Here is a 26149-nt window from a genome sequence, read left to right as displayed (position 1 = left end):
ATACTAATGTACTACACATGTAGTGTATTGTGTCTCATATTGCAAACTGTATGAAAATAATAAAGCAGTCTGTTTATACACATACATACATTATGCCTATACCCAGACATGGAAAGTACGATACTTTGTTACTGTCCATTAGGAGATCAGTACTTTACTATTAACTTTTACTTTCTACTTCTTACATTTTCAAACCAAGTTTGTTACTTAAATTTGTATCTGTATGTGCTGGCATGATTAATATTATTTATTGTCATTGTGTGCCTTTAAAAAAAATCTTAAAGTTAACATTTCGAAAAAAGTTTTTTTTAAACATGACTATCTGTACTTTTACTTGAGTGAAGGATGTGAGTACTTTCCAAAATCAAAATTGCATTGCAAGGAGACAAAATAGGTGGTTAATTTCAGACTAATAATCTTCATAAATAATGAAACCAAGACAAAGGCAGTCAATGAGGAAATTTAATTTGTGCTACACATTTTTCTTAACAAATCACAAAAAACAAGAACATTTAAAAATACATATATTTATACTTCTCTATTTCCAAAAGTTAACTGTTTGATAACTGTTGTTGGATAGCAAAATACTCTGTTTTTTTTAATAACTTTTCTTCGCTAAAACAAAACAAAATACCATCCTGGTTTAAATGCTCTTGTTACTCTGACACAGGAGCAGCCACAAGCATCTTTATTTTTCTTCCTTTTCTGTTTTTGTAAATGTGCAACAATCATTCTTTTTGTATAAAGTATTGATCAGCTGAGAAATAGGAACCCTGTAGATGCTGCGTTCAGGAACATCTAGGCGTTAGAGAGAGGTCATGAAGTGTTGCTCCATCATCTCTTGATTATGTAGGGTGGAATAAGAGAGACTGAGGGATTCAGAAAGGAATACAGGGAGAGATAGAGGGAGGGAGATGGAGAGAGGGAGGGAGGGAGATGGAGAGGGAGGGAGATGGGAGGGAGATGGAGAGAGGGAGGGAGATGGAGAGAGGGAGGGAGATGGAGAGAGGGAGATGGAGAGAGGGAGGGAGATGGAGAGAGGGAGGGAGATGGAGAGATGGGTAACACACAGGGATGGGAACAGACACACGTATTGTATGAGATTTATGAGATAAAGGGATGGAAGGAGAAAGAAACAGAAGAAATAAAGCAGAAGAAAAGGCCAACCCGGGTGAGGAAGTGAGAAGGAGAGATAGATCATTCATGAGTTGGTCCCACCCCTTCCCCCGATAGAAGCCACGCCCCCAGACTGCAGGGGTCAGAAGAGGCGGGGTCAGAAAGGGCAGAGTCAGAAGGAGTTTCGGAACATTCAGACGGAACACGTAAAAAAGCAACATTATAGAACCAGAAGGAGTTGGAAAGGTATGTTCTAGCGTGTGTGAGATTGTGTGTGTTTGCGTCTTGTCTGCGACAACGCCTGTTGCCCGCGCTTGGCGAGTCTTTAAACCATCATCATGATTGGAATCATTGTCATCGTGGTGTTAACAAGGTAGACCGTGTTGTGTGTCAAAGCGCTTGGTTTGGAGTACAATGTAAAGCTGTCTATTGGTTAAAACATACAGGAACTAAACAGCAAAGATTCAACTGAAACAGTTAAGATCAATTATAATAAAAATAACACCAATAATGCTTAATCAGTTAGCTAGAATCTGTACACACACACTCTCTCTATCTCTCTCTCACACACGCACGCACACAACACGGTACTCATGGAAACAAAAAAGAAAAATACAAAAACACAATCAGTTTGTCTACATTAGTTTTTCTCCGCTGACTTCTCCATCTCTTCTGTCTCTCCTTTCATCTCCCCTCTCCTCCATCTCTCTCCTTCCATTTCCCCCCTCCTCCATCTCTCTCCTTTCATCTCCCCTCTCCTTCCATCTCCCCTCTCCTCCATCTCTCTCCTTCCATTTCCCCCCTCCTCCATCTCTCTCCTTCCATCTCCCCTCTCCTCCATCTCTCTCCTTCCATCTCCCCCCTCCTCCATCTCTCTCCTTCCATCTCTCTCCTTCCATCTCCCCTCTCCTCCATCTATCCCCTAATCTCTCCATCTCTCTATCCTCTCCTCCTCCAATCTCTCTCCTCCATATATCTATATTTCTTTTTCCTTGATCTCCTCTCTCCTTCTTCCATCACTCCTAACCTCATCCACTCGTTAAGTAAATATTCTTCCTTCCTTGTCCCTCTCCCATCTCTCTATCAGTCTCTGTCTGTCTGTCTCTGTCTGTCTCTGTCTGTCTCTGTCTGTCTCTGTCTGTCTCTGTCTCTCTCACTCTGTAAGCCGCCCTGACCAATGATATTGATGACTTATCAGCTGTATTGACCAATGGGGGAGCATGATCTGTTCAGAGATTTACGTCTTGTCTACTACTTCCTGTCCTACTCTTCTTTTATGGTTACGCTAGGATGAACTTTAGTTTAATTCAGTCAATTTAGTATTGATACAGGCTCCGCCCCTAACCAAGACTTTCTTCCTAACCTCATCGACTCCTTTCCTCGTCTCCTTTCCTAGCCCTCCCCCCCAACCTCCTTGGCCCTATCTGCACCTCCCAAACCAACATCAGTGAAAACTCTTTGGCCAATCAGAGAGGCTGACTGTTTGATTGATTGGTGTGTTGACCAATAGGGACACAACAAGTGGTGTGTGGACAGATGATGGGTCAGCTGACAGATTAAAACATTTCAGCATCACACACCTGCTCTCCTGTCCACCCTCTCCAGAATAAGAATCTCAATCAAAAAATTTAACAACTTCAAGTTGTTAACGACAGCTGTTTCCTTCCTGGGGGGAACTTTGACTCCTCCCATTTCTTTGGAGTGGGAGGGGTCAGAGGTCAGAGGTGGGTTGGAGCTGCTGCTTCTTCAGGCACCAGGTCAGGAGTCACAGCTGGAGGTTTCACTTCCTGGGGTCGTGGGACTGGGAGCTCATGGCCACGATGACAGGCTGCTGGGAGGCTGGGGCCAGAGAGGGGCTCTCCTCCCCCTCCACCCTGGGCCTCTTAGCCTGGGGCTCGCCTGGCTGATCTGCCCGAGGATCAGGCCCCGAGCTGGGCTGCCTGCTCACCAACACTGGGGGAGAACTGGAGGCCTGGGCGGCCAGGATCTGGAGAGGACTGCTGAGAGCTGGGACGAGGAAGAGAGGAGGTGATGAAAAACAGGCAGAGGAGAGCAGAATTTAGACATTCAACTCTCCATCACAAAAGAATAAGTTGTTGTTGTTGTGAAGCTAAGTTGTTAACACGTACCGTAGGCGTTGGTCGTCACCGCGACGGCAGCATGCTTTCCATTCTGAGTGACAGGTCGGACAGGAAGCTGGTGTATGCCCAGGGACAAGCCCCGCCCCTCGCCACTTAGCCCCACCCCCTCCAGGGACTGGATTACACGCTCTCTCCCTTGCTGAGACTCTGAACACATCAACGTGAGGAAGTAAATACACATATATTAACAGTCCATTCACATATGTATTAACATAATACGACACATATTACACTTTTGTACAAATATAAGGGTTATGTGATGTTATACTACTAATTCTCCCTCCTTCTCCTCCTCCTCACCCCTGAGATCGCTGGCTCCGCCCACAGGCGCCCCCAGGGGCGGGGCGGTGCTTAGCAGGTATCCGTTGGGGGGGGCGGCAGAAGTGACCACCCTCAGCATGGTGACGGTGGGGGGGGCCTGCAGGAGCCCCTTCCCCCCCCCTGTCCCCCCTGGGAGGAACGCTAGGGGGTTCCCCAGCCCCGCGGGCAGGGGCAGGGGGTGGTGAGGGGGGGCTGCCATAATGACGGGCTGGGCGCTGACAGGTGAACCTGGGGGAGGAGAGGGGAGGAAGAGAGGGGAGGAGAGGGGAGGAAGAGAGGGGAGGAGAGGGGAGGAAGAGAGGGGAGGAGAGGGGAGGAAGAGAGGGGAGGAGAGGGGAGGAAGAGAGGGGAGGAGAGGGGAGGAAGAGAGGGGAGGAGAGGGGAGGAAGAGAGGGGAGGAGACAGGAGGAAGAGAGGGGAGGAGAGGGGAGGAAGAGAGGGGAGGAGAGGGGAGGAAGAGAGGGGAGGAGAGGGGAGGAAGAGAGGGGAGGAAGAGAGGGGAAGAGAGGGGAGGAAGAGAGGGGAGGAAGAGAGGGAAGGAAGAGAGGGGCATTTCATTGCAAATAACTGGTTTAGAACTTCTATGTGTGTGAGTGTCTCTAGCATGTGTGTGTGTCTCTAGCGTGTGTGAGTGTCTCTAGTGTGTGTGTGTGTCTCTAGTGTGTGTGTGTGTGTGTGTGTCTCTAGCGTGTGTGTGTGTGTGTGTGTCTCTAGCGTGTGTGTGTGTCTCTAGCATGTGTGTGTGTCTCTAGCGTGTGTGTGTCTAGTGTGTGTGTGTCTAGTGTGTGTGTGTGTGTCTAGTGTGTGTGTGTGTCTAGTGTGTGTGTCTCACCGGGTGCGCTCTGGGTGTAGCGGTACTCAGGGACGGAGGACAGCTTGTGGCCCAGGTGCTCGTGGGGCAGCGGGGAGCCCTCCCTGCTGAGGCTCTCCGGGGTCTGGAGCCCACTGCTTGGGGGGGACAGCAGGCCCTGGTGGGTGGGGGAGGCTGGGGCACTCCTGGGAGGGGGGGAGGGAGGCAGTGCTTAGTCTACCATGTTGTTTGTCTTTCTACCCCAAAGATTCTCTTTCAAACACACACACAGGCACACACACAGGCACACACACAGGCACACACACAAACACACAGGCACACACACAGGCACACACACAAACACACACAGGCACACACACAGGCACACACACAGGCACACACACAAACACACACACAGGCACACACACAGGCACACACACACAGGCACACACACTCTCTTTCTCAGCAGCTGGATTGATGCCTGAGAAGAGACTTACTTTGTTCTGTCCAATCAGATGAGAGCGACAGGGAGAGGCACAAGGAAGGAGGGTTAGACAGAAAGTGTGTGTGCATGTGTTTCTGCCTGTGTGTGAGAGTGTCCTACAGTCCTAGAGGTCAGAGGTCGTCCCACCTGGAGGACAGCGGTCCGAAGGGCGTGCGGAAGCAGGCCACGCCCCTCTGCCTGCGCTTCCTGAACGCCTGCTCCACCAGCTTCCCCTCTGACGCAGAATCCACGCGCCAGAAACTGCCCTTCCCAGGCTCCTCCTGAGAGCGGGCCACCTTCAGGAAGTAGCGGTTCAGAGACAGGTTGTGTCTGATGGAGTTCTGGAGGGGGGGGGGGAGAAGGTGCATGAAGTAGGGAGGTGGATGGAGGGAGAAAAGAAAGAGAGGAAATGAGAGACAGACATACAGACAAACAAATCAATTTCAGGTACACAAAAAACATCTAAAATCTTACAGGTGTCCTCACCAGTGTTGGGGGAAGTTACACAAGTTATTATTAGTTATTATTTATTATTGTTCAGTAAGAGTAGTGTGATTAAGTTACATTATTACTTTACAAAGTAATATTTTACTTATTATATTACTTTTACTATTACTTGTAATAGTAGCGAGTTTAACTTTGTAAAAAATTTGCAAGAACATAGGCTACAGATGCAAACTAGTGTTTCTTAAAAAATAACATTTATTTCAAACAATCTTAAACATCAAAAAGGCTTATAAATTCAAAAATAATAATATATTTGTGTGAATACATTATACTATGTTAGCAGCCACTTGTAGAAACGGATCGCCATCTCTCTTAAGGTTTAAAGTGGATTTTTCGCTCGTTTCCAGCTTTGTTTCTGTGGACACTTTCAAGGTGTTTTTTTTTAAAAGCGAAATAGTGTGAATATTTCCACACCGAAAACTTGACACGTTCTGCGGCCATGATTGCCGTTGTGTTTGCCTGCAGTGTGAATCAAAGGCAAACTATCAGGCTACTGCGCCCAGGAAGTGACCCTAGGCAACAATCTGTATTTATCAGGCTATTTTAGTCCTTTGTTGATTTCATACAGTAACTTGGACTATTAACACAAGTTACTTAAATAAGTAACTGTAATAATATTAATCAATGTCAAAAACTAATGCACTATATTACTTTGTTACTCACTTGATATTATGTAACATGTTATATTGTGTACATTATGTTATATAATGTTGGGGGTAACACTCGCATTCCCCCCAACACTGGTCCTCACACACACACACACACACACCTGCCAGCCCTTATCAGCGGTGCGGTAGTATGGGTAGTGTTTGGTGATGTGAGAGTAGATGCCAGACAGGGTGAGCTGTCGGTCAGGAGCTGAAGAGATGGCCTGCACTATCAGCTGGGCGTAGGAGTACGGAGGCTTGGACTCATCCTGTACACACACACACAGCACACACACACACAGCACAAACACACACACACACAGCATACACACACACACAGCACAAACACATACACACACACACACACAGGTGAAAACAAAGGTTATTACATATTATTAGACAAACTAGATAAAACAAAAACACAAAAAGATCCAGGACTGTCTGCATCGAGAAAGTTTTATTGAAGAAAAAAAAAAACGCCAACTCGCCCTGGGGCTGTCTCCTCCTGCCGACTCGCCCCGTTGCTCGGCAACCCCTCCCCGTTGCTCGGCAACCCCTCCACGTTGCTCGGCAACCCCTCCACGTTGCTCTGAGACGGCTTTCGCGGCGAACTCTGCAGCCAGCTGGAGGTCAGAGGTCACGTTGCGTCCATAGCGATATCCTGACGACCCCGCCCCCCGCGGGCTGGCGGGGCATGAGTTAGGAACACTGGAGGGAGCGACACAAAAAATAAGGAGTACCTTTCAATAGGTCCATTAACCCAAACACACACACAGATCATTAACTAGCGACTATTACCCTTGTGTTGACAGAAACAGTGGCTTATTATGTAACAACAGGGAAGATACACACACACGTGCACACACACCGACACACACTTTATCCCTCCTTCTGACGGTAAACAACGTTAAGTAAACAGTGAGTTTATGTTTATATTATTGTGTATGTCGTTGCTTTCCTTCCTACACACACTTCCTCACAGCACACACCCCTTCTGGCCCCCTCACCCCTGACCTCTCTCTCTCTCACACACACACTCTCTCTCTCACACACACACTCTCTCTCACACACACACTCTCAAACTCACACACACACTCTCTCTTTTACACACAGAGTAAACTTGTCTAACTAGATGAGTAGGTCTGAGCACCATGTGTTTGGAAGTTGTGTGTGTATACATGTGTATGTCTAAGTGTGTGTGTATATGTTTGTGTGTGTTCAGAAAGGAAACCAGCGGAGGAGGAAAGGCCCCAAGCAAAACAATCCTTCTCTCAACCAATAGGATGCCTGCAAGCTGCAGTCACACCATATATGGGGAGTGTAAACACGCACACACACACACACACACGTGGTGCTCTGACCACCAGGGGGCACACACACCATGTCTATCTGCTTTTAAAAACAAATAGCAGCACTGTCACACTCTGTTTGTCTCTCTCTCTCTCCCTCACTTCCTCCCTCCCTCTCTCTGTCTGTCTCTCTGTCTGTCTCTCTGTCTGTCCCTCTGTCTGTCCCTCTGTCTGTCCCTCTGTCTGTCCCTCTGTCTCTCCCTCTGTCTCTCCCTCTGTCTCTCCCTCTGTCTCTCCCTCTGTCTCTCCCTCAGTCTCTCCCTCTGTCTCTCCCTCTGTCTCTCCCTCTGTCTCTCCCTCTGTCTCTCCCTCTGTCTCTCTCTCCATCTCCCTCCCTCTCTTTATCAATCCTCTCAATAAGAACTGGGTACACACACACGTGTCTTCAAGTGGGCATGTATGTGTGTATTCATATGACTGTGATATGTGCGTGTGTGCATGCGTGTGTAGGTAGAGCTAGGCAATATGGGTAAAAAATTATAACGACAGATATTTATATTTCCATTCGATAACGATAATTAAGACAATAGAACAGATCACCAGGAAAATAAGTCTCTTCTTCAACTTTTTCCCTACACTCAGCATAAAGTTTAGGCAGCGCGGTGTGAGAGAAATGTTTGCGGCCAGGGAGCACGTACCTGGGGTCAAGTAACTTAAGCTTTTTAAAACCTTGCTTTTTATCAATACCTTAACGCAAACTCACACTTTCTGCAAGTTCCAATGAGTGATTTTGCTTCAGGTGGTAAAAAAAAAGAAGGTTTGTGGTATTACCAGACTTGGTAGCCACCTGTTTGACACAATTTGCACCGAACATTGTTCTGTTCTTTGTCGGATTTCAAAAAGCCAAACCACTTCCAAATAACTGAAGAAGACAAACCCTTTTTATCAATAGTTTCTTCATTTGAAGTTGCTCCCTCACCATGGCTATCGCTGCCACCGTTTTTGGCAATAAGACTCATTTTCCACGGTTAACATTAGCTACTCGAGGTGCTCAGTTTATTTTAGTGAGCGTAGGCTACCATTTCTCCGCAACTTCCTGCTGCATCACAGAAATTAAATGGACTGCTGTTCCTAATTAATCTCTATCGACATCATTGAAACTGAATTCATGTCACAATAATTTTATTGAGGGAAGTCATTACATCCATAATATTTTGGGGCAATTTATTGTCCAGCCCTATGTGTGTAGTGTGTAGGTGTGTGTAGTGTGTAAGTGTGTGAGTGTGTGAGTGTGAGTGTGTAAGTGTGTGAGTGTGTGTGTGTGTGTGTACCTGATGGTGCCAGTGGGTGAGGGCAGTGGGGAGCTGAAGGCGTGCAGGTCATCATGGTGCATGATGGGAATCTGGATCTTGAGAGGGGAGATGTGGGGGAGGAGGGGCCTGGGGGGTGGAGACTGCTCCTCCCTAAGCTCCTCCCCCAACAGCAGAGACAGGAACTGGATCTTGATCACCGTGCTGGGGAAACGCAGCACACACCTAAGGAGGGAGGCAGACAGATTAAAGAATGTTCTTCATCTCAAGAACAACTTCAGGTTCATACTTGTACAGGATGAAGGCTGATAAACACTGAACTATAGACTAGTCTGAACTATAGACTAGTCTGAACTATAGACTAGTCTGAACTATAGACTAGTCTGCCGTCAGCCCCCATTTCCCCCCCCCCCGCTACCTCCCATCCCCCCCTCCCCCTCTCCCCCCTTTTCCATTTGGAACTGACATCAGGATCTACTTCCTGGCTGGACAGACCACACCCCCAAACACACAGCTCAGCCAACCAGAAGACAGCAGAGCTCTGGCCCCTCTGAAGGGTTTACAGAGGCATGTGCACACACACACACACACACACACACGTGTGTATACACACACAGCAAACAGTGACAGAGGAAAGATTATAGTCATGCTTGGTTTACTTTAGTGTGTGTGAGCGTGTGAGAGAGAGAGAGATTACCAAAACAATGCAATTGGTAGTTTCAAATAGCTACTATGGATACGGTTATGTTGTGGTCGAATTAAAGGTGTAGCAAGACACAGCCACATGCCTAAATCAGGTCAAACACTCTCTCACACACACACACAAACAAAACACGTCATTGCTTTGTTTTCACATTAAACACTGCATGTTCGCCTGCGCGGCGGTAGCTATGGAGGCAAGAAGGCTTGATCAAACACGGCGCTACAGTCATGCACGCACCAACGAGTTTGTTTACATTTCGTGTTTACGCGACGCGCAAAGTCGCACAGGACAGGCCCTGGAAACGGCGCTAGCGAGCTAACGTTAGCTCGCTACTGTCCTGAAACTACCAACATATTACAGTTACTCTACTTATTAAGGTAGCAGTTGCAAGTTAACTTTTAGAAAGCGTTGTTTGCAAAATAATTCATGTGTCATACGAAATCTGATACAGAGTGCTCAACAAATATGTGACCCAAAACTGTTGATGTTTACAATGGATTAAATAGGTAACTTATTCAAACAAGTTGAGTGCTGCCTAGCTGCTGCCCTTGGGAAACTAGTGCTAACCAGGCTAGTGCTACTAAACCACAACACAACTACACCACCGTTGACGTAGTAGGCTTGCTGGCTAACTTAGCTGACCCTTGTATGCTTCGGGTAGCAACAGGCTATCCGTATGTTCCAAAGCTAACTACTTCCAGTACTGCTCCAACAGTTAGCTGGCTAGCTAGCAAAGTTAGCTCATACTTACTCCCGGGGAAGTTGCAGAGGCGGCGCGCCTCTCCGCTGAAACACCCCGTCCACGAACACCCCATTTTTGCCCAGGCAACGCAACGAAAAGCTGTACGGTTCTTCGTAGTTGATCTGCAGGTGTCTTCTTGATATGAAGCTGGAGTGGCCCATGTTGATGTCCACAGACCCATGGGACGAGTTCCGGCCTACCGTCACTGTCCTCTGGCGCATCACAAACTCAAAGTCCCGGCCCTCCAGTCTGGCCAGGGCCCGAGGCGGCGAAGCGAGGCGCACGGGAGGTAGTCCTCCACGGCTCAGTACCGAGGAGGTACCGGAGAGGACGAGGGAGGACGGGTACGCGTGCGAGGACACCCCGACGCGCACGGGGCTGCACGGGGCGGACTGCAGAGCCAGGAGGGCTCGCGCTCCGGTGTCTTCCCGATAATCTGCCATCTTTCTTTCGGGTGAACACACACTTCTCACACACACACACAGGGCGCAGCAACGTGAGGTTTTCGGCCAGGGCACTCGCTCCGCGTTGCAGTCAGAAGAACATGGGACCGAGCTGTTGCTAAAGTACGGGGAGGATCCGGAGTTCCGGGAATGGATCTCTCCGGTCCCCCGCGGCTCTTCCCTTCGTCACTTTTAGAAATGCCTTTAATAAGAAAAACCTCTTACTTATTATACCAGAGCTTCCGTTTAATCAGACAGATTGATCGCCCGCTAAACTAGTTTCTCTAAGCACAAATGTTGTGTTATTACATTTAACAGATTATACAAGCACTAATAAAAACGATTTAATACCAAACGGTCGCCGTTCATTAGGTTCTGTTGACCAGAGACTTGTGCGTGGGCTTGCGGTAGCTTACAAAGGGTTAATCAGTAGTTCCTGGAACCGGACGACACGTGCGTGGCATGTGGCACAGGTTCCGGGCCAGATTGGGACAAGATTCGCGTCTTGAATTGATAACGCGCTCTGGCGGTTCTGTGAACGATTCTTTGGGGTGACATTCGAGTTTCGACGGTTACTTTGTGGAGTTTGAAACTAGATCAACTGGACGACCGAGGTGCTTAGCTCACTGTTTATAAACATGAAAAGTACAAGATGGCCGCAAAATCCGGATCCCGGATTAACGGTTAAAATCGGATTTGGTGAAAACCTGTGGCGGTTGGGACGGCCACCGGAGGGCGATGTTAGGGACGGCCACCGGAGGGCGATGTTAGGGACGGCCACCGGAGGGCGATGTTAGCTCAGTTCCAGGGGATCCTGTTATTACATTGTGACCAGACAAGGATGAAGCCAGGAGACTATAGGGGGGGATATAAAGTAATATCTCAATATTCAATCAACTATACTTTGCATAAATCAAATCAAACTTTCTTTACTCTTGTTACTCTTACTCTTTGGCACAGTGAAAAATAAATAAACACAATATTTATGTAAATTCTTGGGCGACTAAGTCTTCTAGGTACTGAAATGTGGGCATCAGTAAAGCTCTCTAAAGAGGCTGAAGTCTGACTACATCTGATATGCACTTCATGTATGTCTCTGCATTAAGGCCATTTGCTATATGAATACAATGTCTAGAATATGAGTGTGAACATGTTTTATATTCTATTGATTTATTTTGTATTTAATAAACAGAAGATTCAGACATAATGTTTTAATGCGATTATTGTAATTGATGACATTTACGTAACTGTGAGAAGAGAGGAAAGAGGAAATAGTAATAAAATGAATTCCAGATTCACAAAGTGTAAGCCAGACTCCAGCAGTGGGCTACATCATAATTCATTCTCATAACAATGTAAAACATTTATCAGTTCATCGTGTTTCTAATTCTGTTAAAACATCACAATGTTATATAATTGACATGTAACAGGCTCAGCATAGTAGCCAGGTTACACAGGGTGTGAGTGTGTGTGTGAGTATAAGGGTGTGTGCAAGTGTGTGTGTGTTCGTCACAGGTAAGTATTGATCCTGTTGTTGTTGGGCTCTTGTTAGCAGGGGGCGGGCCTAGGCTCCAGCCGTAGTTTGATTGGTCGTTTGGGCATAAGCAGGCCCTGAATGTCCATCTCAAAGGGGACCTGGGGACGAATCACAGACCGGGGGGGGGAGGGGGGGTCAAAGTCAAAGTCATGGCAACAGTCGTCACGGCAGTGGAGGCTGGAGAGTCAGCTCTGACCTGCTGTGTCAGCAGTTGGAGTTTGGACAAACTGGAGTAGGCAGTGTTATCTGATCCACACACACATCTCTCCTCACCCCCTCTCTCCTCACCCCCTCTCTCCTCACCCCCTCTCTCCTCACCCCCCCTCTCCTCTCACCTCTGTCTCCTTGCCGACGGTGAAGCTGTATTTTTGTAGAATCTCCACCAGGGCCAGCTTCATCATGACCAGAGCAAACCTATTCCCTATACAGTTCCTGGGCCCCGCCCCGAACGGCATGTAGGTGTAATTGTCGATGCTCTCCTTGTTCTCCTTACTGAACCTGGAGGACGAGAGGAACCAAAGCCCCATGTATGGTCGTGTGTTTGTATGATTCATAGATGGGGTGTGGTTGTTATATGTTGTGCTTTGTTGTGGTCATGTTGTGGTGGTCTTGTGGTGGTGTTGAGGTCGTGCTGAGGTCTTGTTGAGGTTGTGTGTGGTCGTGTTGAGGTTGTGTTGTGGTAATGTTGTGGTCATGTTGTGGTTGTGTTGTGGTCATGTTGTGGTTGTGTTGAGGTTGTATTGTGGTCATGTTGTGGTCATGTTGAGGTTGTGATGTGGTCGTGTTGAGGTCTTGTTGAGGTTGTGTTGTGGTCATGTTGTGGTCATGTTGTGGTCATGTTGTGGTCATGTTGTGGTTGTGATGTGGTCATGTTGTGGTCATGTTGTGGTCGTATTGAGGTTGTACTCCAGTACCTCTCTGGTCTGAACTGGAGCGGTTCAGGCCACAGCTCAGGGTCGCGGTGAAGACACCAGATGGGAACCATGACAACCATGTCCTTGGGGATGGTAAAACCGTTGATCTCCACGGTTGTCTTGGCGACCCTCTCCAGTCGTGGGGCGATGGGATACAGTCTGAGAGACTCACTGATCACAGAGTCCAGATACTCCATCTGCATCAGGGCCTCATACTGCACATCTGCCTGGGAGCCCACACACACATTAACACACACATTAACACACACACACATTAACACACACATTAACACACACACACACATTAACACACACACACACATTAACACACGCACACACATTAACACACGCACACACACATTAACACACACATTAACACACACATTAACACACACACACACATTAACACACACATTAACACACACATTAACACACACACACACATTAACACACACACACACACATTAACACACGCACACACATTAACACACACACACACACACATTAACACACACACACACATTAACACACACATTAACACACACACACACATTAACACACACACACACATTAACACACGCACACACATTAACACACACACACACACACACACATTAACACACACACACACATTAACAGACACACACACATTAACACACACATTAACACACACATTAATACACACACACAGTTGTTCCTACCTGGCTGGGGAAGGTTGCGTCCACCTCGCCCTGAAGGCGTGCCTGGACATCAGGGTGGGTGGCCAGGTTGTAGGCCAGGAAGGTGAGGGAGCTGCTGGTGGTCTCGTAGCCCGCGAAGATGAAGATCATGGCCTGAGACAGGATCTCATGATCAGTAAGACCTGGGGAGGCACAGGGATATATTCTACATCAAAGATGCGTTTAAGTGTGTGTGTGTATAAGTGTGTATGTGTGTGCGTAAGTGTTGGGTGTAACACGTTAATTTAGTCTTTTAGTAGCGAGCCCTCAGCATGTAGCTAAAAGTCTAGGAAAGTTGAAGCTACTTTTCGCTAGGTACCTACGAAAACGTCTTAATCTGCTAGACAGGTGGGTTCGTTCTTTTTTTCTTTTGGTGAGCAGTCTCACAAGCCCAATTTACCCGGCGTCATGGTCGGAGCCGACCAGTTAAATAGTTATTTAAGACTTGCATGTACAGGCCTACGTAATGTTACATTAAATAATGTATTTAACTCAAGCTTGTGTGATGTGTTGCTGTATCGTGGTTTCGGTTTAGGGTTATATTACAGTAAGTAAAATAGTCTGGTTCAGTACATAGGCGAACAACATTTTGCTACCATATACCTAGCTATAGCTTAGCTTTGTTTTGCTCTTAGATTCAAACCTAATCTTGGTAAATTGTTGAGCTAACTAACTACTAGACTTCTGCCTGACATTGTACAACATTATTTATTAATTAAAGAGTTTCTTGATTCAAGAACTCCATGCAAATATTGCTTTTCAGTATGGTGGATTATTACCTTGATCCGTCTTGCTGTACAATGAGGATTGATCATGTTATATGCGAGTGACACTGAATATTCAGTACAATATGTGCTATTGCTGAGGTCAACCATTAAATGTGCCTTCTGGGCATAAGAGTGACTAAGGTGAATTGTCTTAGAAATAAGACTTTTCCTAATGTAATGCTAAAGTACTCTATATAGTTACTAGTTCTAGTTACTCTCTATAGCAAGTAACTAAGTAGCGTAACTAGTTACTTTACAAGGAATGTAATTGTAATTAGTTAATTTCAAAAGCAACGTTACCCAACGCTGGTGTGCGTATATGTACCTTTGTGTTGTTTCTCCTCCTTTGAGTCGCCTTTCTGAGAGTCAATCATCAACTGCAGGAAATCCACCCTGCCCTATGATCACACACACACACACACACAGACAGACGTGTATATATATATACAGATACATACATGCATACACACCAGATCAGATCCAGGAGATCAACTAGATCTGCTTTGTATATATTTGACCAGGACCAGGACCAGACCAGGACCAGGACCAGGACCAGGACCAGGACCAGGACCAGGACCAGGACCAGGACCAGGACCAGGACCAGACCCAGACCAGGACCAGACCAGACCAGGACCAGGACCAGGACCAGGACCAGGACCAGGACCAGGACCAGGACCAGACCAGACCAGACCCAGACCCAGACCCAGACCAGGACCAGACCCAGACCAGGACCAGACCAGACCAGACCAGACCAGGACCAGGACCAGGAGAGTACCTGTCTTCCAGTGCTCGCTTGTCTGCTGGACTTGATCTTCTGCAGCGAGGCGTAGAAGAAGTCGGTGACGGAGGTGGGGAAGAAGGAGAACTCCATTTTCTCCAGCAGGGGGCTTGTGAAGGGGAAGAACGCTGGAGGCAGACAGGAAGTGTCAGTGTGACAAACAGGAAACAGGAAGTGTCAGTGTGACAAACAGGAAACAGGACGTGACATCCTGACAAACAGGAAACAGGAAGTGACAGCGTCCTGTATAAGTGATGGTCTTACCTACGAGGAGGAACAGAGGGTTGAAGAAGTCGAACTTCAGCATCTTCTTGATGTTGGTGACGAAGGGATCGCTGGGGTTGTTTAGGGAGTCGAGGTCTACGCTGAACGCTGTGCTGGTCACCACATCCATGCTGTACGGCCCAAAGAACCTGCAACACAACCAACACCACACACCATCACACAACCAACACCACACACCATCACACAACAACACCACACACTACCACACAACCAACACCACACACCACCACACAACCAACACCACACACCATCACACAACCAACACCACACACCATCACACAACAACACCACACACCATCACACAACCAACACCACACACCATCACACAACCAACACCACACACCATCACACAACCAACACCACACACCATCACACAACCAACACCACACACCATCACACAACAACACCACACACCATCACACAACCAACACCACACACCATCACACAACAACACCACACACTACCACACAACCAACACCACACACCATCACACAACCAACACCACACACCATCACACAACCAACACCACACACCATCACACAACAACACCACACACTACCACACAACCAACACCACACACCATCACACAACCAACACCACACACCATCACACAACCAACACCACACACCATCACACAACAACACCACACACTACCACACAACCAACACCACACACCACCACACAACCAACACCACACACCATCACACAACCAACACCACACACCATCACACAACCAACACCACACACCATCACACAACCAACACCACACACCATCACACAACCAACACCACACACCATCACACAACCAACACCACACACCATCACACAACCAACACCACACACCATCACACAACCAACACCACACACCATCACACAACCAACACCACACACCATCACACAACCAACACCACACACCATCACACAACCAACACCACACACCATCACACAACCAACACCACACACCATCACACAACCAACACCACACACCATCACACAACCAACACCACACACCATCACACATGACAGAGGAGGAGGAGACTCACTCTTTAAGCTCGACAGCTTCGTCTTTGTCTACCTTCCTCTTCATGCTGTTGACCAGGTTAGCAGAGTGCTGCTTCATGATCCCAAACATCTGGAGGAACAAGGGGGGGGGGGGGGGGGGGGAGGAGGGGGGGAGGGAGGAGGGGGGGGGAGGAGGGGGGAGGAGGGGGGAGGGGGGGGAGGGAGGGGGGAGGAGGGGGGGGGAGGAGGAGGGGGGATGGGGGGAAGGAGGGAGGGGGGAGGGGGAAGGAGGGAGGGGGGAGGAGGGGGGATGGGGGGAGGGAGTAGGGGGGAGGGAAGGAGGAGGGGGGAGGGAGGGAGGAGGGGGGAGGGAGGAGGGGGGAGGAGGGGAAGCGAGGAGGGGGGAGGAGGAGGGGGGAAGGAGGGAGGGGGGAGGGGGAAGGAGGGAGGGGGGAGGGAGGAGGGGGGAGGAGGAGGGGGGATGGGGGGGAAGGAGGGAGGGGGGAGGGGGAAGGAGGGAGGGGGGGGGGGAGGGGGGATGGGGGGAGGGAGTAGGGGGGAGGGAAGGAGTAGGGGGGAGGGAAGGAGGAGGGGGGAGGGAAGGAGGAGGGGGGAGGGAGGGGCGAGGGAGAGACACATGGAGGGATGAAGAAATGGAGAAAGAAAGTGAGAGAAAGATGGAGAGGGCTGCTTCATAATTCAAAACATCTAAAGGAGGAGCAGGAGGAGTAGGAGGAGCAGGAGCAGGAGGAGCAGGAGGAGCAGGAGGAGCAGGAAGAGTGTGTACCTCCTTCAGCCGGCCGCTGGTGAAGGAGGGCGACAGCACGCTGCGTATCCTCTTCCACTGGTCGTCCTCGGCGATGGAGACGGCATCGTACAGGGCCCCGTTCAGATGGAAGTTCTAGAACACAGAACATGCACCACGGTTCTAGGGAGAACCCATGGTGCATGTGTGTGGGTGTCTGTGTGTGTGTATGGGTGTGTGTGTGTGTGTGTGTACCCGTCTATTAGTGAAGTGAGAGTAGCACTCCTTGATCAGGATGGTCTTGACCATGGCAGTGTCCATGATGCACATCACTGCCTGCCGTCCGTCAAAGATGCTGCACACACACACCAACACACACTGTCAACCAGGGGGCTAAATTAACACCCGCCAACCCGCCAAATGGGGGTTAAAATTCATTTTGGCGGGTGTTAATAAAAACTCACTAGCCAGTGTGGCCGGTGATACATGAGGCATTACATGAATGAAACATAAGGCTCTGTTCTCGGCATGGTTCTCTGTCATTTATCCCCCTGGCAGTACTTCCTGAGTTTCCTATGAACACTGTGCCGTAATGCTACATGATAACGTTTTATACGCCCATTGGCTGCGTAAAAAACGTTGCTGTAAATGCATGGGCAGGAGTCAATCTCATGACGCGAATGAACGTTTTAGCCATACACACTCCTGCTCCTATAATAAATCGTGTCCTTACCTAGTCACGTGTTGGTGATTTCACGTACCCTTGCATCATACTTCTGTGCTTCATTTTATGTGTTTTTCATGCCAACAATATTAATAAAATGATCAAATGCATTAAGTGAAACTCATAATTGTTATTATTTTCGACTGAAAGAATTTGGCTAGTGGACATTCTGATTGCCTGATTGGCTGGTGAACCCTGATGTCAACAACAACTGCATTAGAAAGAATACAAGAGAGAGAGAGGGAGAGAGAGAGAGAGCGAGCGAGAGAGAGAGAGAGAGCGAGAGAGAGAGAGAGAGAGAGAGAGAGAGAGAGAGGGTCATAAAGAAGAAGAATTGACAGAAAAGAGAGAATCTTACCCCCACACTTTGCCATACTTCTTGAAGCACTCTTCATCAAAGTTTGTGAATCCCTGGGAAGACGGGATTGAGGAGAAGGGGGGGAAAGAGGAGGAGAGGTTAGCATTTTAGGGAATGACTGTGTGTGTGTGGTGTGTGTGTTGTGTGTGTGTTGTGTGTGTACAGGGTGTTTCAGTCACACCTTCTTATACGCCAGCATGGTGCCTAAGAACGGCAGGGGTCTGGGACCAGGGATCCCCAACTTCTTAAACACCCCATATGGCCAGTAGGCATACCTGCCCCACACACACACAGGCGCATGCATGCAATCACGCACACAGAGAGAGCAAAATAAAATATTTTATAAATATTCCGATATTCTGACGGTCTTAACTAAATTTGGAACTGCGCTCATGTTAATGTTAAACCATTACACCAACATCCGAAATCATTTAGTTTAAATACGACACTCCGTCTTAAAAGTGGTCTTACACTATGAAGAGCGTGATGAACGCGACCAGAAGGGTCCACGTCTCGGTAGACAGGTACAGCAAGTAGCCCATGTCTCGGTTGACCGGTACGTCAGAAATCACTACTCCGGTTTGAACTTCTCTTCTTTCTCTTCTTCCTCTGCCTGTTTTGCGTTTAACCAGCTAGTACCGTCCAGTGGGGGTGTAGTGGGATCTTTTATTCCGGTGGAAGGAGGGAGGGAGCGTGGTGTGTGACGGCGTAGAAGTGTTTCAGAGGTTAAGTGCTGATTCACCGGCGTGCAAAAAACGCTCGCACGCAACAAAGGCACCTTCTGAAGCAGTTCTACCGCTCCTCTGACAGCAGAATAAAGATCATATACGAACTAGAAGTCATTACAAAAGTAACACGAGATTATAGTTCACCTAGGAACAGGACCGCCCATAAGGGGGGAAAGGGGGGAAAGCTTTCAGGGGCCCAGCCGTGGTGGGGCCCAGCCGCGATGCGAGCAGCAATAATCATGTTCTCCTAAAAATGGTATGAGTCGTTTTTTGTTCAGCGATGTCATTTATTGATCTAAGGTTAAGCAAATACTAATATCAGAGTAGAGTACATTTGGTTGCTATGACAGGACCTGTTCAGAAATCGGGATATCAGAAAAGAAAAGACTAAAAGGAGAGAGCTAGCAAGGGCATTACCCCCAAATAAAAGTAATTTAAAAATAATTCCAGTCAACTTCGAAAGATGCTCCCAGCCAGGCTGCAGAGACGAGCAGCAGTAGCCACGATGCTAGCCATGAGGAAGCTAACTGTGGCAGGAGGAGAAAGGTCTTTCAGTAAACTCAAAATCATAAAAAATGACTTGCGCTCCACAATGAGCCAGGAGAGGCTCAATCACAATACTTGCCATTGAGTGTGAATTGGCTAAACAAATTGACTTCAAATACATTATAAAAGACTTTGCATCCAGAAAGACAAGGAAGATAGCTGTATAATAGGCAAAGATGAAGACAGGTAAATTGCATTTTATACTAGAAAATGTGGTGTGAGTGTAGCAGATCTCGGTGTGTCAAATTGTTATTTTTATGTGTGTGTGTGTGTCTGGCCCGGCGCCACACAAGTTGTTAAGGCCTCTCAGTTATATTTGTTAAACTTTATGTTTAAGTTTTATGTATAAAGATGTATTTGTTTTGCTATAATGTAGCTCCCATCACTGAGTAAGAGAGAGAGAGAGTACACACGTGCATGCGTTAACATAAGTAAAGACCTATTAAGGGGGGCCCATTCACTGGACCTTTTCAGGGGCCCAGCCATTTCTATGGGCGGCCTTGCCTCGGAAGTTTATCCAGTTGGGAAAAACAAGTGGACTGGTTACGTAACACCCACACACACACGTGCCTCAGACAAACAATGTGCCAAGAGAGAGAGGTGGGGGTGGGGGTGAACTTTACCTTAATGAGAGGGCGTTGCCCCTGGTAACGAGGTGTGTGAGTCAACCGACAATGTCACCTGTCCTCATGCATTGCCAGTTCTTTATTTCATCATAAATTGTGTTGCAAGAGAAGGAAACAACAGCAAGCTCCCTTTTTGGATTTCTAGCTGACTGGTTAAAGGCTAGCTAAGGTTGCTAGCTGACTGGTTAAAGGCTAGCTAAGGTTGCTAGCTGACTGGTAGCTAAGGCACTAAACTTGTTTCAGGCATGTAGAGCAAGCAAAGTGGTTTACAGCTCTTTATTAGAATCAGAAGTTTTTTTATTGCCATGTAAGTTAACACAAACACAGCATGTATTGTGGCAGGAAGGTACAAACAATAAACATATATGGATCTTGATTAAAAAGAAACAGGTAGAATGTATTAATACAATTTTAAAAAGTCTAATACTAAAGAGCTAATACAACTTACTATACAACTATACAACAGATGGCAATAACACCATCTTTATCAGGGCTGCACACAGGTACACACGGCTGGACGTTGACCTTTGAGTAGGAGAGATGTTGGCTATACCACTATTAAGATCAGGGGTTAATGTAATTCACTTATCTGGTAGTAAAAAGCAGGTGAAGTCTGTCAGACCTTCAGAATACAGGCTTTGCAATGTTCATCCACCAACCCAAACATGTCATCTGTCTCCCCAAACTCGTCTCGTTTAGCAGACCACTAAAAGGCAATCTCACTAAAGAAATATATCCAGCAGGTATCTAAGGGTTCATTTCCAAGAATAATACAAAACTGATTTCAAAAGTTCTCTGGGCGACACCCAGAGGAAGTCTGTCAGAGGTAGAACGAGGCCCGAAAGTCTCTCTCCCAGGTCCTCTCTCTCTCCTCTCTCCTCTGGTTCTCCTCCTTCCTCCTCCCCCCCTCCCCCATCCTCCTCTCTGCCTCCCTGGGTGGGTGTCTGACAGCCCGGGTGTCCTGGGACAGGAAGTGAGTGACGCGGGGGCGTTTCGGGGGTCCAAAGCCCAAACCCTTCTGGTCTCTCTTCAGCACGGTGCCAACAGGCTGCGTGGCCCCGCCCCCCTCGGGACCTAGACCCGCCCCCGGAGTCCAGCCGCTCCGCAGCATCATTCTGAGGGGGGGGGGGGGGGTGGGTAGAAGAGAGGGTGACAGTTTGTTAAAAGCCACCAACAGACCCCCTCTCCACATGATGAGGTGAGCGCCGTGGCGTGGCCTACCTGTAGGGGGTGCTGGAGGGGGGCAGGCAGTAGTGGGGGCGCGGGGGGGGCCGGCGGAGGCTGAACTGGTGCAGGGTGGAGGACAGGTGGGCTTCAGGGGGACAGCTGTACTGGGAACCACAAACACCACACCACTGGGCCTGGGCCTGGGCCGGTCTGGGTGGAGTAGATCAGAGTACAGCAGAATAGAGTATCTATTCATCATCATCAGCATCATCATCCTGTCCACAGTTCTAGACCAATATCACGAAGCGGAAGCTGAGCCAAAAAGGAGAGCCTCCTGGTGTCATCACTTACACTACAGGCCCTCCAACCCTCTCCTTTCCCTCACCTGCTAGCTCCTCCTCCCTCCTCCTCTTCCTCCGTCCGTCTCCCGTGTGTCTCCAACTCCTCCACCACGCCCGCGTGCCCCGCCCTCTCTGCCAGCTCCCTGGCGTCCCGCCCCTGCGTGTCGACCACGCCCACCCACGCCGCCCCTCGCCGCAGGAGCAGCTTAACCGCGGCGCGCTGCCCCGCCCCGCTGGCGCACATCAGGGCTGTCCAGAAGAAGGAATCCTGGAAGTTAACGTCCACGCCGCCGTCTAGCAGCGCCCGCAGCCCGGAGAGGTTGCCTTCCTGGGCGTGCCGGAGCAGCTGGAATCCCTGGAGCTCCGTGGGCGCGGACGCTTGGATTCTTGCTCCTCTCCTCTCGCTTTCTCGTCTATCCCCCTCTCTCCTCCTCCTCCTCCGCTCTCTGGCTCCATCGCCCCTCCGCTGCTCCCCTCCTCCTGACCTCGCTCCTTCTTCTCTCCTCTCCTCTTCTCCATTCCTTTCTTCAATCATTGTCTGGTAGAAGCGGCGAGCTTCGTCTCCGTTCAGCGCGTGGCTGGGTTTTGACCGTCTCGTCTCCTCGTGACTCCAGCGGTGCTCCTCTTCGCGAGCCGGGGTGAAGTAATCTAACGCACTCATGGTTGGGACAGGACAGTTTCCCCGGCAACACCGATTGTCTGTTCCAACCTAGACAGCGCACATTACACTACGCTGAATTACACGGATAATTATTAAAGAGAAGACCTTGTGCCGCTACACTGTTCCATGTTATCCTCAAAATCAATCCTCATACCCTTTAGCTTAGCATAGCAGGAAATTCCACTAAGGGTGGAAAGTATTACCACTTTATCTTCGGAGCGATTATTTGAAAATTATTCAACAGTTAAACTTAAAATATCGAATTTAGTAGCAAAGAGTTCATTTCCAGTTATAAAACAACCATCAATTACAAATTCGGACGTGTTGAGACGGCTTTGTTGACGTTCGAGCTTACCGTCCCCTAATGATGACGTCGAATAGAATATTCGACTACACACTGCCATCTGGTGGTTGCGTGGTACTACTGTCAACACACAGCAAAATGTAGATTTTTATAGTTTACTATTTGTAATTGTAGCTAATTGTCCTTAACTAATTATCACCAGGAAAAGACAGTGTCTCAACCTTATATAACCCACATCTGCACACATATAATGTAACCAGTAAGAAACCACACATTCAATCTTAAGAAACGTTGGGTTCAACAAGGATCATTTAATCTGAATCACACAAGGCATATGGAACTCACACGAGAGAGAGGAGAGAGAGAGAGAGAGAGAGAGAGAGAGAGAGAGAGAGAGAGAGAGAGAGAGAGAGAGAGAGAGGAGAGAGAGAGAGAGAGAGAGAGAGAGAGAGAGAGAGAGAGAGAGAGAGAGAGAGAGAGAGAGAGAGAGAGAGAGAGAGAGAGAGAGAGAGAGAGAGAGAGAGAGAGAGAGAGAGAGAGAGAGAGAGAGAGAGAGAGAGAGAGAGAGAGAGAGAGAGGGAGAGGGATTGGGTCTGTGAGTGAGTGAGAGTTCAGTCCCTCTCTTTCTCCCTGCATCTCTCCTTCTCCTCTCTGAGTTTGTGTAAAGGGTAGAATGTGTTCATGTTGAGGAGTGTGTATTGTGTAGAGGTTGTGTGTACACAGAGGTGAGTGAGATTTACTATCTACTGTAACAGCACAGACAGGACTAAACAGCAGTAGAAAGTGTCTGTACAAAATCCATCCAAAAAATATACACTTACAGCCAGCGACACACAGCATCATGGGACTGAACCAGGTGCCTTACACACACACACACACACACACACTCATCATTCTGCATACAAACTCAAAAACGTCCCCGTGTTAGTAAACACATTTTCTTTTTCCCTGTCAAGCAAACATACAACATCATCTAAGTGCTCATGAGCTTCCCTCCAGCCCAAACCTCTGATGATTGTTCATCTTCCTTCTTCAGTGTGTTCTCTACAGCTGGTCAGATCAGTGTGTGTGTGTGTGTGTGAGCACAGTGACATCACAATTGTTTTAGGAGGTTCACACCAGTTGGCACAGCGAGAAACAAAGTGATTGTGTCAAGAGAAAAGGGAAAGGGGTCATAAGTTCATTTAAATGTTCATCTTTTCTTGTCTTCTTTGACTCCCTTTCTCCTCGTCCTCGTTCAGCATAATGTCTTGTCACAGTAGCTCCTTCTGCCCTCTATCCTCCATGCTGGTGTGTCTGTGTGCAGATGACCGTGTGTGTTCACTTCCAAAGGAAGGGTGTGTGTTGACGAAACGTGTCTGCATAATAGCGTGTGTGTGTCAGACGAAAGAGGAGAACCCTGTGACGGCAGTGCGTGAGCCGGGCGGGGGGTTGTTGACGGGGTGTGTGTGTGCGGGCTGCCCCCCTGGGGTGTAGGACCCCCCGCTGGGGTGCTGGGTGACCACGGTGGGGTAGTCCTGCTCCAGCTGGGGCCCCTGCTGCCCCCGCGCACGCTTCCACGAGTTGAAGTAGGTGGGGTCGCTCATGTAGTGGTTCACAAACGAGTGTTTAGGAGGGTCGTCCTCGTAGTCACTGTCTGAGAGCTGGGGGGGGGGGGGGGAGAGGGTGAGTAGAGGTGTGTATGTGTGTGTGTGTGTGTGTATGTGTATGTGTGTGTGTGTGTGTGTACCTCAGAGCCAGACAGCTCAGCAGCCTTCTCCGTCAGCATGGTGTTCTCTGTGAGCACAGCTCCGTTATAGGTCACGTCTTCATCTGAGTAGTGGAGCCCTCCAGGGCTGGGTCTGGGGGGGGACCTAACACACACACACACAGCTTTAGTACATGCTCCATCCCTCATCTCCCCTCCCATTCCCTCCCCTCTTCTACCTGGTTCCGTTCTTCTTCAGGAAGGAGTTCTTGGTGTTCAGACTGCGGCTGTTCAGTTCCAGGGAGGTGAAGCCTCCGTTGTCGAGGGTTACCGACTCCTCAGCCGTCTGGATGTGCTTTCCTGCTGGGGGGCAGAGGAGGGGGGAGCAGGGTGGAGGGGGGGGGGGGGGGCAGGGGAGGAGGAGGGAGGGAGGGTGGAGGAGGAGGGGGGTGGAGGGGGAGGAGGGGGAAGACAAGGAGCAGTCAGAGAGCACCTCTTTTCTATGGTTTAACGTTTCATAGATTTGGCAGGGTGATGAATGATGAGTTGGCTATTGACTTTGGCAGAGATCTCCCACACACACAGTGATGGGCAAACTACTTGATATGTGTAGTGAGCTAAGCTACTAGCTAGCTACTTGATATGTGTAGTGAGCTAAGCTACTAGCTAGCTACTCAACAGTAAATTCTGCTTCACTACACAAAAGCCACTACTCTTAAAAATGTAGCAAGCTAAGTTACAAAAATCTGTCAAAAGTAGCTTGATACATTAGTAGCTAGTTTCAGTAAAAAAACTGCATGCCAAGTCAATGTGATTTTAGTGATCAACGCAATTGTCAGCCAGATAAAGGCTAAAATATGTTTAGATGTATTTATTGAACAATAGCCTAATCCAAAATGCTAATACACAATTGCTGTTATCTAGTCAGACTGGCCGCGCAGGCAGTGTGAGTGGAGATGAGACGATCATAGCCCTCGCTGTACTCAGCTCTCGTGAGATCAGTCGGAACGTGAACTGCAGAACGGGATGTGTGAGATGCTTTTTCCGTGCTTTGCTTTTCAGATGTGTCCAGGAGAAATGAGCTTTCGAGGACGCTACTGCGCTACTTGATCAATACAAGAGCTTAGCTACTGAAAAGTTACTTGGTTTTGTAAATAGCGACGTTACAGCCAAGCTACTGACAAATTTATTAAGCTAGTAGCGTCGCTACAAGTAGCAAAGCTCCTGCCCATCACCCCACACACAGATGTACCCCCCCCCCCCCACACACAGATGTACCCCCCCCCACACACACACAGATGTACCCCCCCCCCCACACACAGATGTACCCCCCCCCCCCACACACACAGATGTACCCCCCCCCCCACACACAGATGTACCCCCCCCCCACACACAGATGTACCCCCCCCCCACACACACAGATGTACCCCCCCCCCACACACACACCGTTGGTGGAGCAGGATCTGTACTTGTGACTGTGTCCGTGCAGCAGCAGGGTGCAGACCAGCAGCAGCACCAGGATGAGGCCCACCAGGGCCAGCACCAGCAGGAACCACCACTGCTCATAGAAGGGCCGCTCCGCCAGGGCTGAACAGGGGGCGGGCGGGCGGGGGGGGGAGACATACTTTAACATGTTGGATGGGGAAAACTACGTTTAGGAAAAAAGGTTAGAAAAGTAAAAAACTTTCTAAACTTTTGATCTTCAATGTTTCTAAACTTATTGTTTCAAAAATATGTTTCTTGTTGCCATCTGCCTTGATCAATGGT

General features: G+C 48.5%; 4 protein-coding genes across 7 annotated transcripts in view; all 4 read right to left on the bottom strand.

The window, feature by feature from the left end:
- Window positions 1-448: 448 nt before the first annotated feature.
- foxk1 (forkhead box K1) lies at window positions 449-11536 on the bottom strand. Its single transcript, XM_084685746.1, has 9 exons — window positions 10060-11536; window positions 8627-8830; window positions 6495-6714; window positions 6129-6275; window positions 5000-5193; window positions 4411-4574; window positions 3558-3806; window positions 3246-3404; window positions 449-3123 (listed from the first exon to the last, which is right to left on the bottom strand). The coding sequence occupies exons 1-9, from the start codon at window positions 10491-10493 to the stop codon at window positions 2897-2899; spliced, it is 1998 nt and encodes a 665-aa protein (XP_084541872.1). The 5' UTR covers window positions 10494-11536; the 3' UTR covers window positions 449-2896.
- A 153-nt stretch (window positions 11537-11689) lies between these two features.
- LOC146237238 (cytochrome P450 3A40-like) lies at window positions 11690-18966 on the bottom strand. The gene is made up of 13 exons (XM_084685747.1): window positions 18794-18966; window positions 18504-18597; window positions 18323-18375; window positions 17496-17595; window positions 17283-17396; window positions 16537-16625; window positions 15473-15621; window positions 15206-15336; window positions 14756-14828; window positions 13646-13806; window positions 12945-13171; window positions 12366-12528; window positions 11690-12128 (listed from the first exon to the last, which is right to left on the bottom strand). The coding sequence occupies exons 1-13, from the start codon at window positions 18862-18864 to the stop codon at window positions 12042-12044; spliced, it is 1512 nt and encodes a 503-aa protein (XP_084541873.1). The 5' UTR covers window positions 18865-18966; the 3' UTR covers window positions 11690-12041.
- Window positions 18967-20484: 1518 nt separating this feature from the next.
- Window positions 20485-22755, bottom strand: gpank1 (G patch domain and ankyrin repeats 1). The gene is made up of 3 exons (XM_084685748.1): window positions 21775-22755; window positions 21444-21599; window positions 20485-21337 (listed from the first exon to the last, which is right to left on the bottom strand). The coding sequence occupies exons 1-3, from the start codon at window positions 22389-22391 to the stop codon at window positions 21043-21045; spliced, it is 1068 nt and encodes a 355-aa protein (XP_084541874.1). The 5' UTR covers window positions 22392-22755; the 3' UTR covers window positions 20485-21042.
- Window positions 22756-23208: 453 nt separating this feature from the next.
- The window catches only part of sdk1a (sidekick cell adhesion molecule 1a), a 117360-nt gene continuing 114419 nt past the window's right edge, over window positions 23209-26149 (bottom strand). For 3 of the 4 annotated variants that reach the window (XM_084685066.1, XM_084685068.1, XM_084685069.1), the window contains 4 exons: window positions 25829-25969; window positions 24622-24745; window positions 24425-24548; window positions 23209-24338 (listed from right to left, as the gene is read on the bottom strand). In XM_084685066.1, the coding sequence (XP_084541192.1) occupies window positions 24075-24338; window positions 24425-24548; window positions 24622-24745; window positions 25829-25969 (653 nt within the window). In that variant the 3' untranslated portion in view covers window positions 23209-24074. The remainder of the gene's footprint in view (window positions 24339-24424; window positions 24549-24621; window positions 24746-25828; window positions 25970-26149) is intronic. The other variant, XM_084685067.1, reaches the window with a different exon arrangement.

This window comes from Hypomesus nipponensis, chromosome 21 (genome assembly GCF_054491055.1).
Source record: "Hypomesus nipponensis isolate SF chromosome 21, ASM5449105v1, whole genome shotgun sequence".
NCBI lineage: Eukaryota > Metazoa > Chordata > Actinopteri > Osmeriformes > Osmeridae > Hypomesus > Hypomesus nipponensis.
The sequence above is the reverse complement of the archived record's forward strand: the minus strand, read 5'-3'. Positions and strand labels throughout refer to the sequence as shown.

Coding starts and splice junctions, on each gene's coding strand:
- foxk1 (XM_084685746.1), bottom strand. CDS start 10,493: ATGGCAGATTATCGGGAAGACACCGGAGCGCGAGCCCTCCTGGCTCTG. Junction 6,276..6,494: donor CAGGAGGAGACAGCCCCAGG/GCGAGTTGGCGT, acceptor GTGTGTGTACAG/GATGAGTCCAAGCCTCCGTA. Junction 3,807..4,410: donor CTACACCCAGAGCGCACCCG/GTGAGACACACA, acceptor CTCCTCCCCCAG/GTTCACCTGTCAGCGCCCAG.
- gpank1 (XM_084685748.1), bottom strand. CDS start 22,391: ATGAGTGCGTTAGATTACTTCACCCCGGCTCGCGAAGAGGAGCACCGC. Junction 21,600..21,774: donor GAGGGAGGAGGAGCTAGCAG/GTGAGGGAAAGG, acceptor TACTCCACCCAG/ACCGGCCCAGGCCCAGGCCC. Junction 21,338..21,443: donor CCCTCCAGCACCCCCTACAG/GTAGGCCACGCC, acceptor CCCCCCCCTCAG/AATGATGCTGCGGAGCGGCT.
- LOC146237238 (XM_084685747.1), bottom strand. CDS start 18,864: ATGGGCTACTTGCTGTACCTGTCTACCGAGACGTGGACCCTTCTGGTC. Junction 17,596..18,322: donor AAGTATGGCAAAGTGTGGGG/GTAAGATTCTCT, acceptor GTGTGTGTGCAG/CATCTTTGACGGACGGCAGG. Junction 16,626..17,282: donor CCAGCGGCCGGCTGAAGGAG/GTACACACTCTT, acceptor TTGTTCCTCCAG/ATGTTTGGGATCATGAAGCA.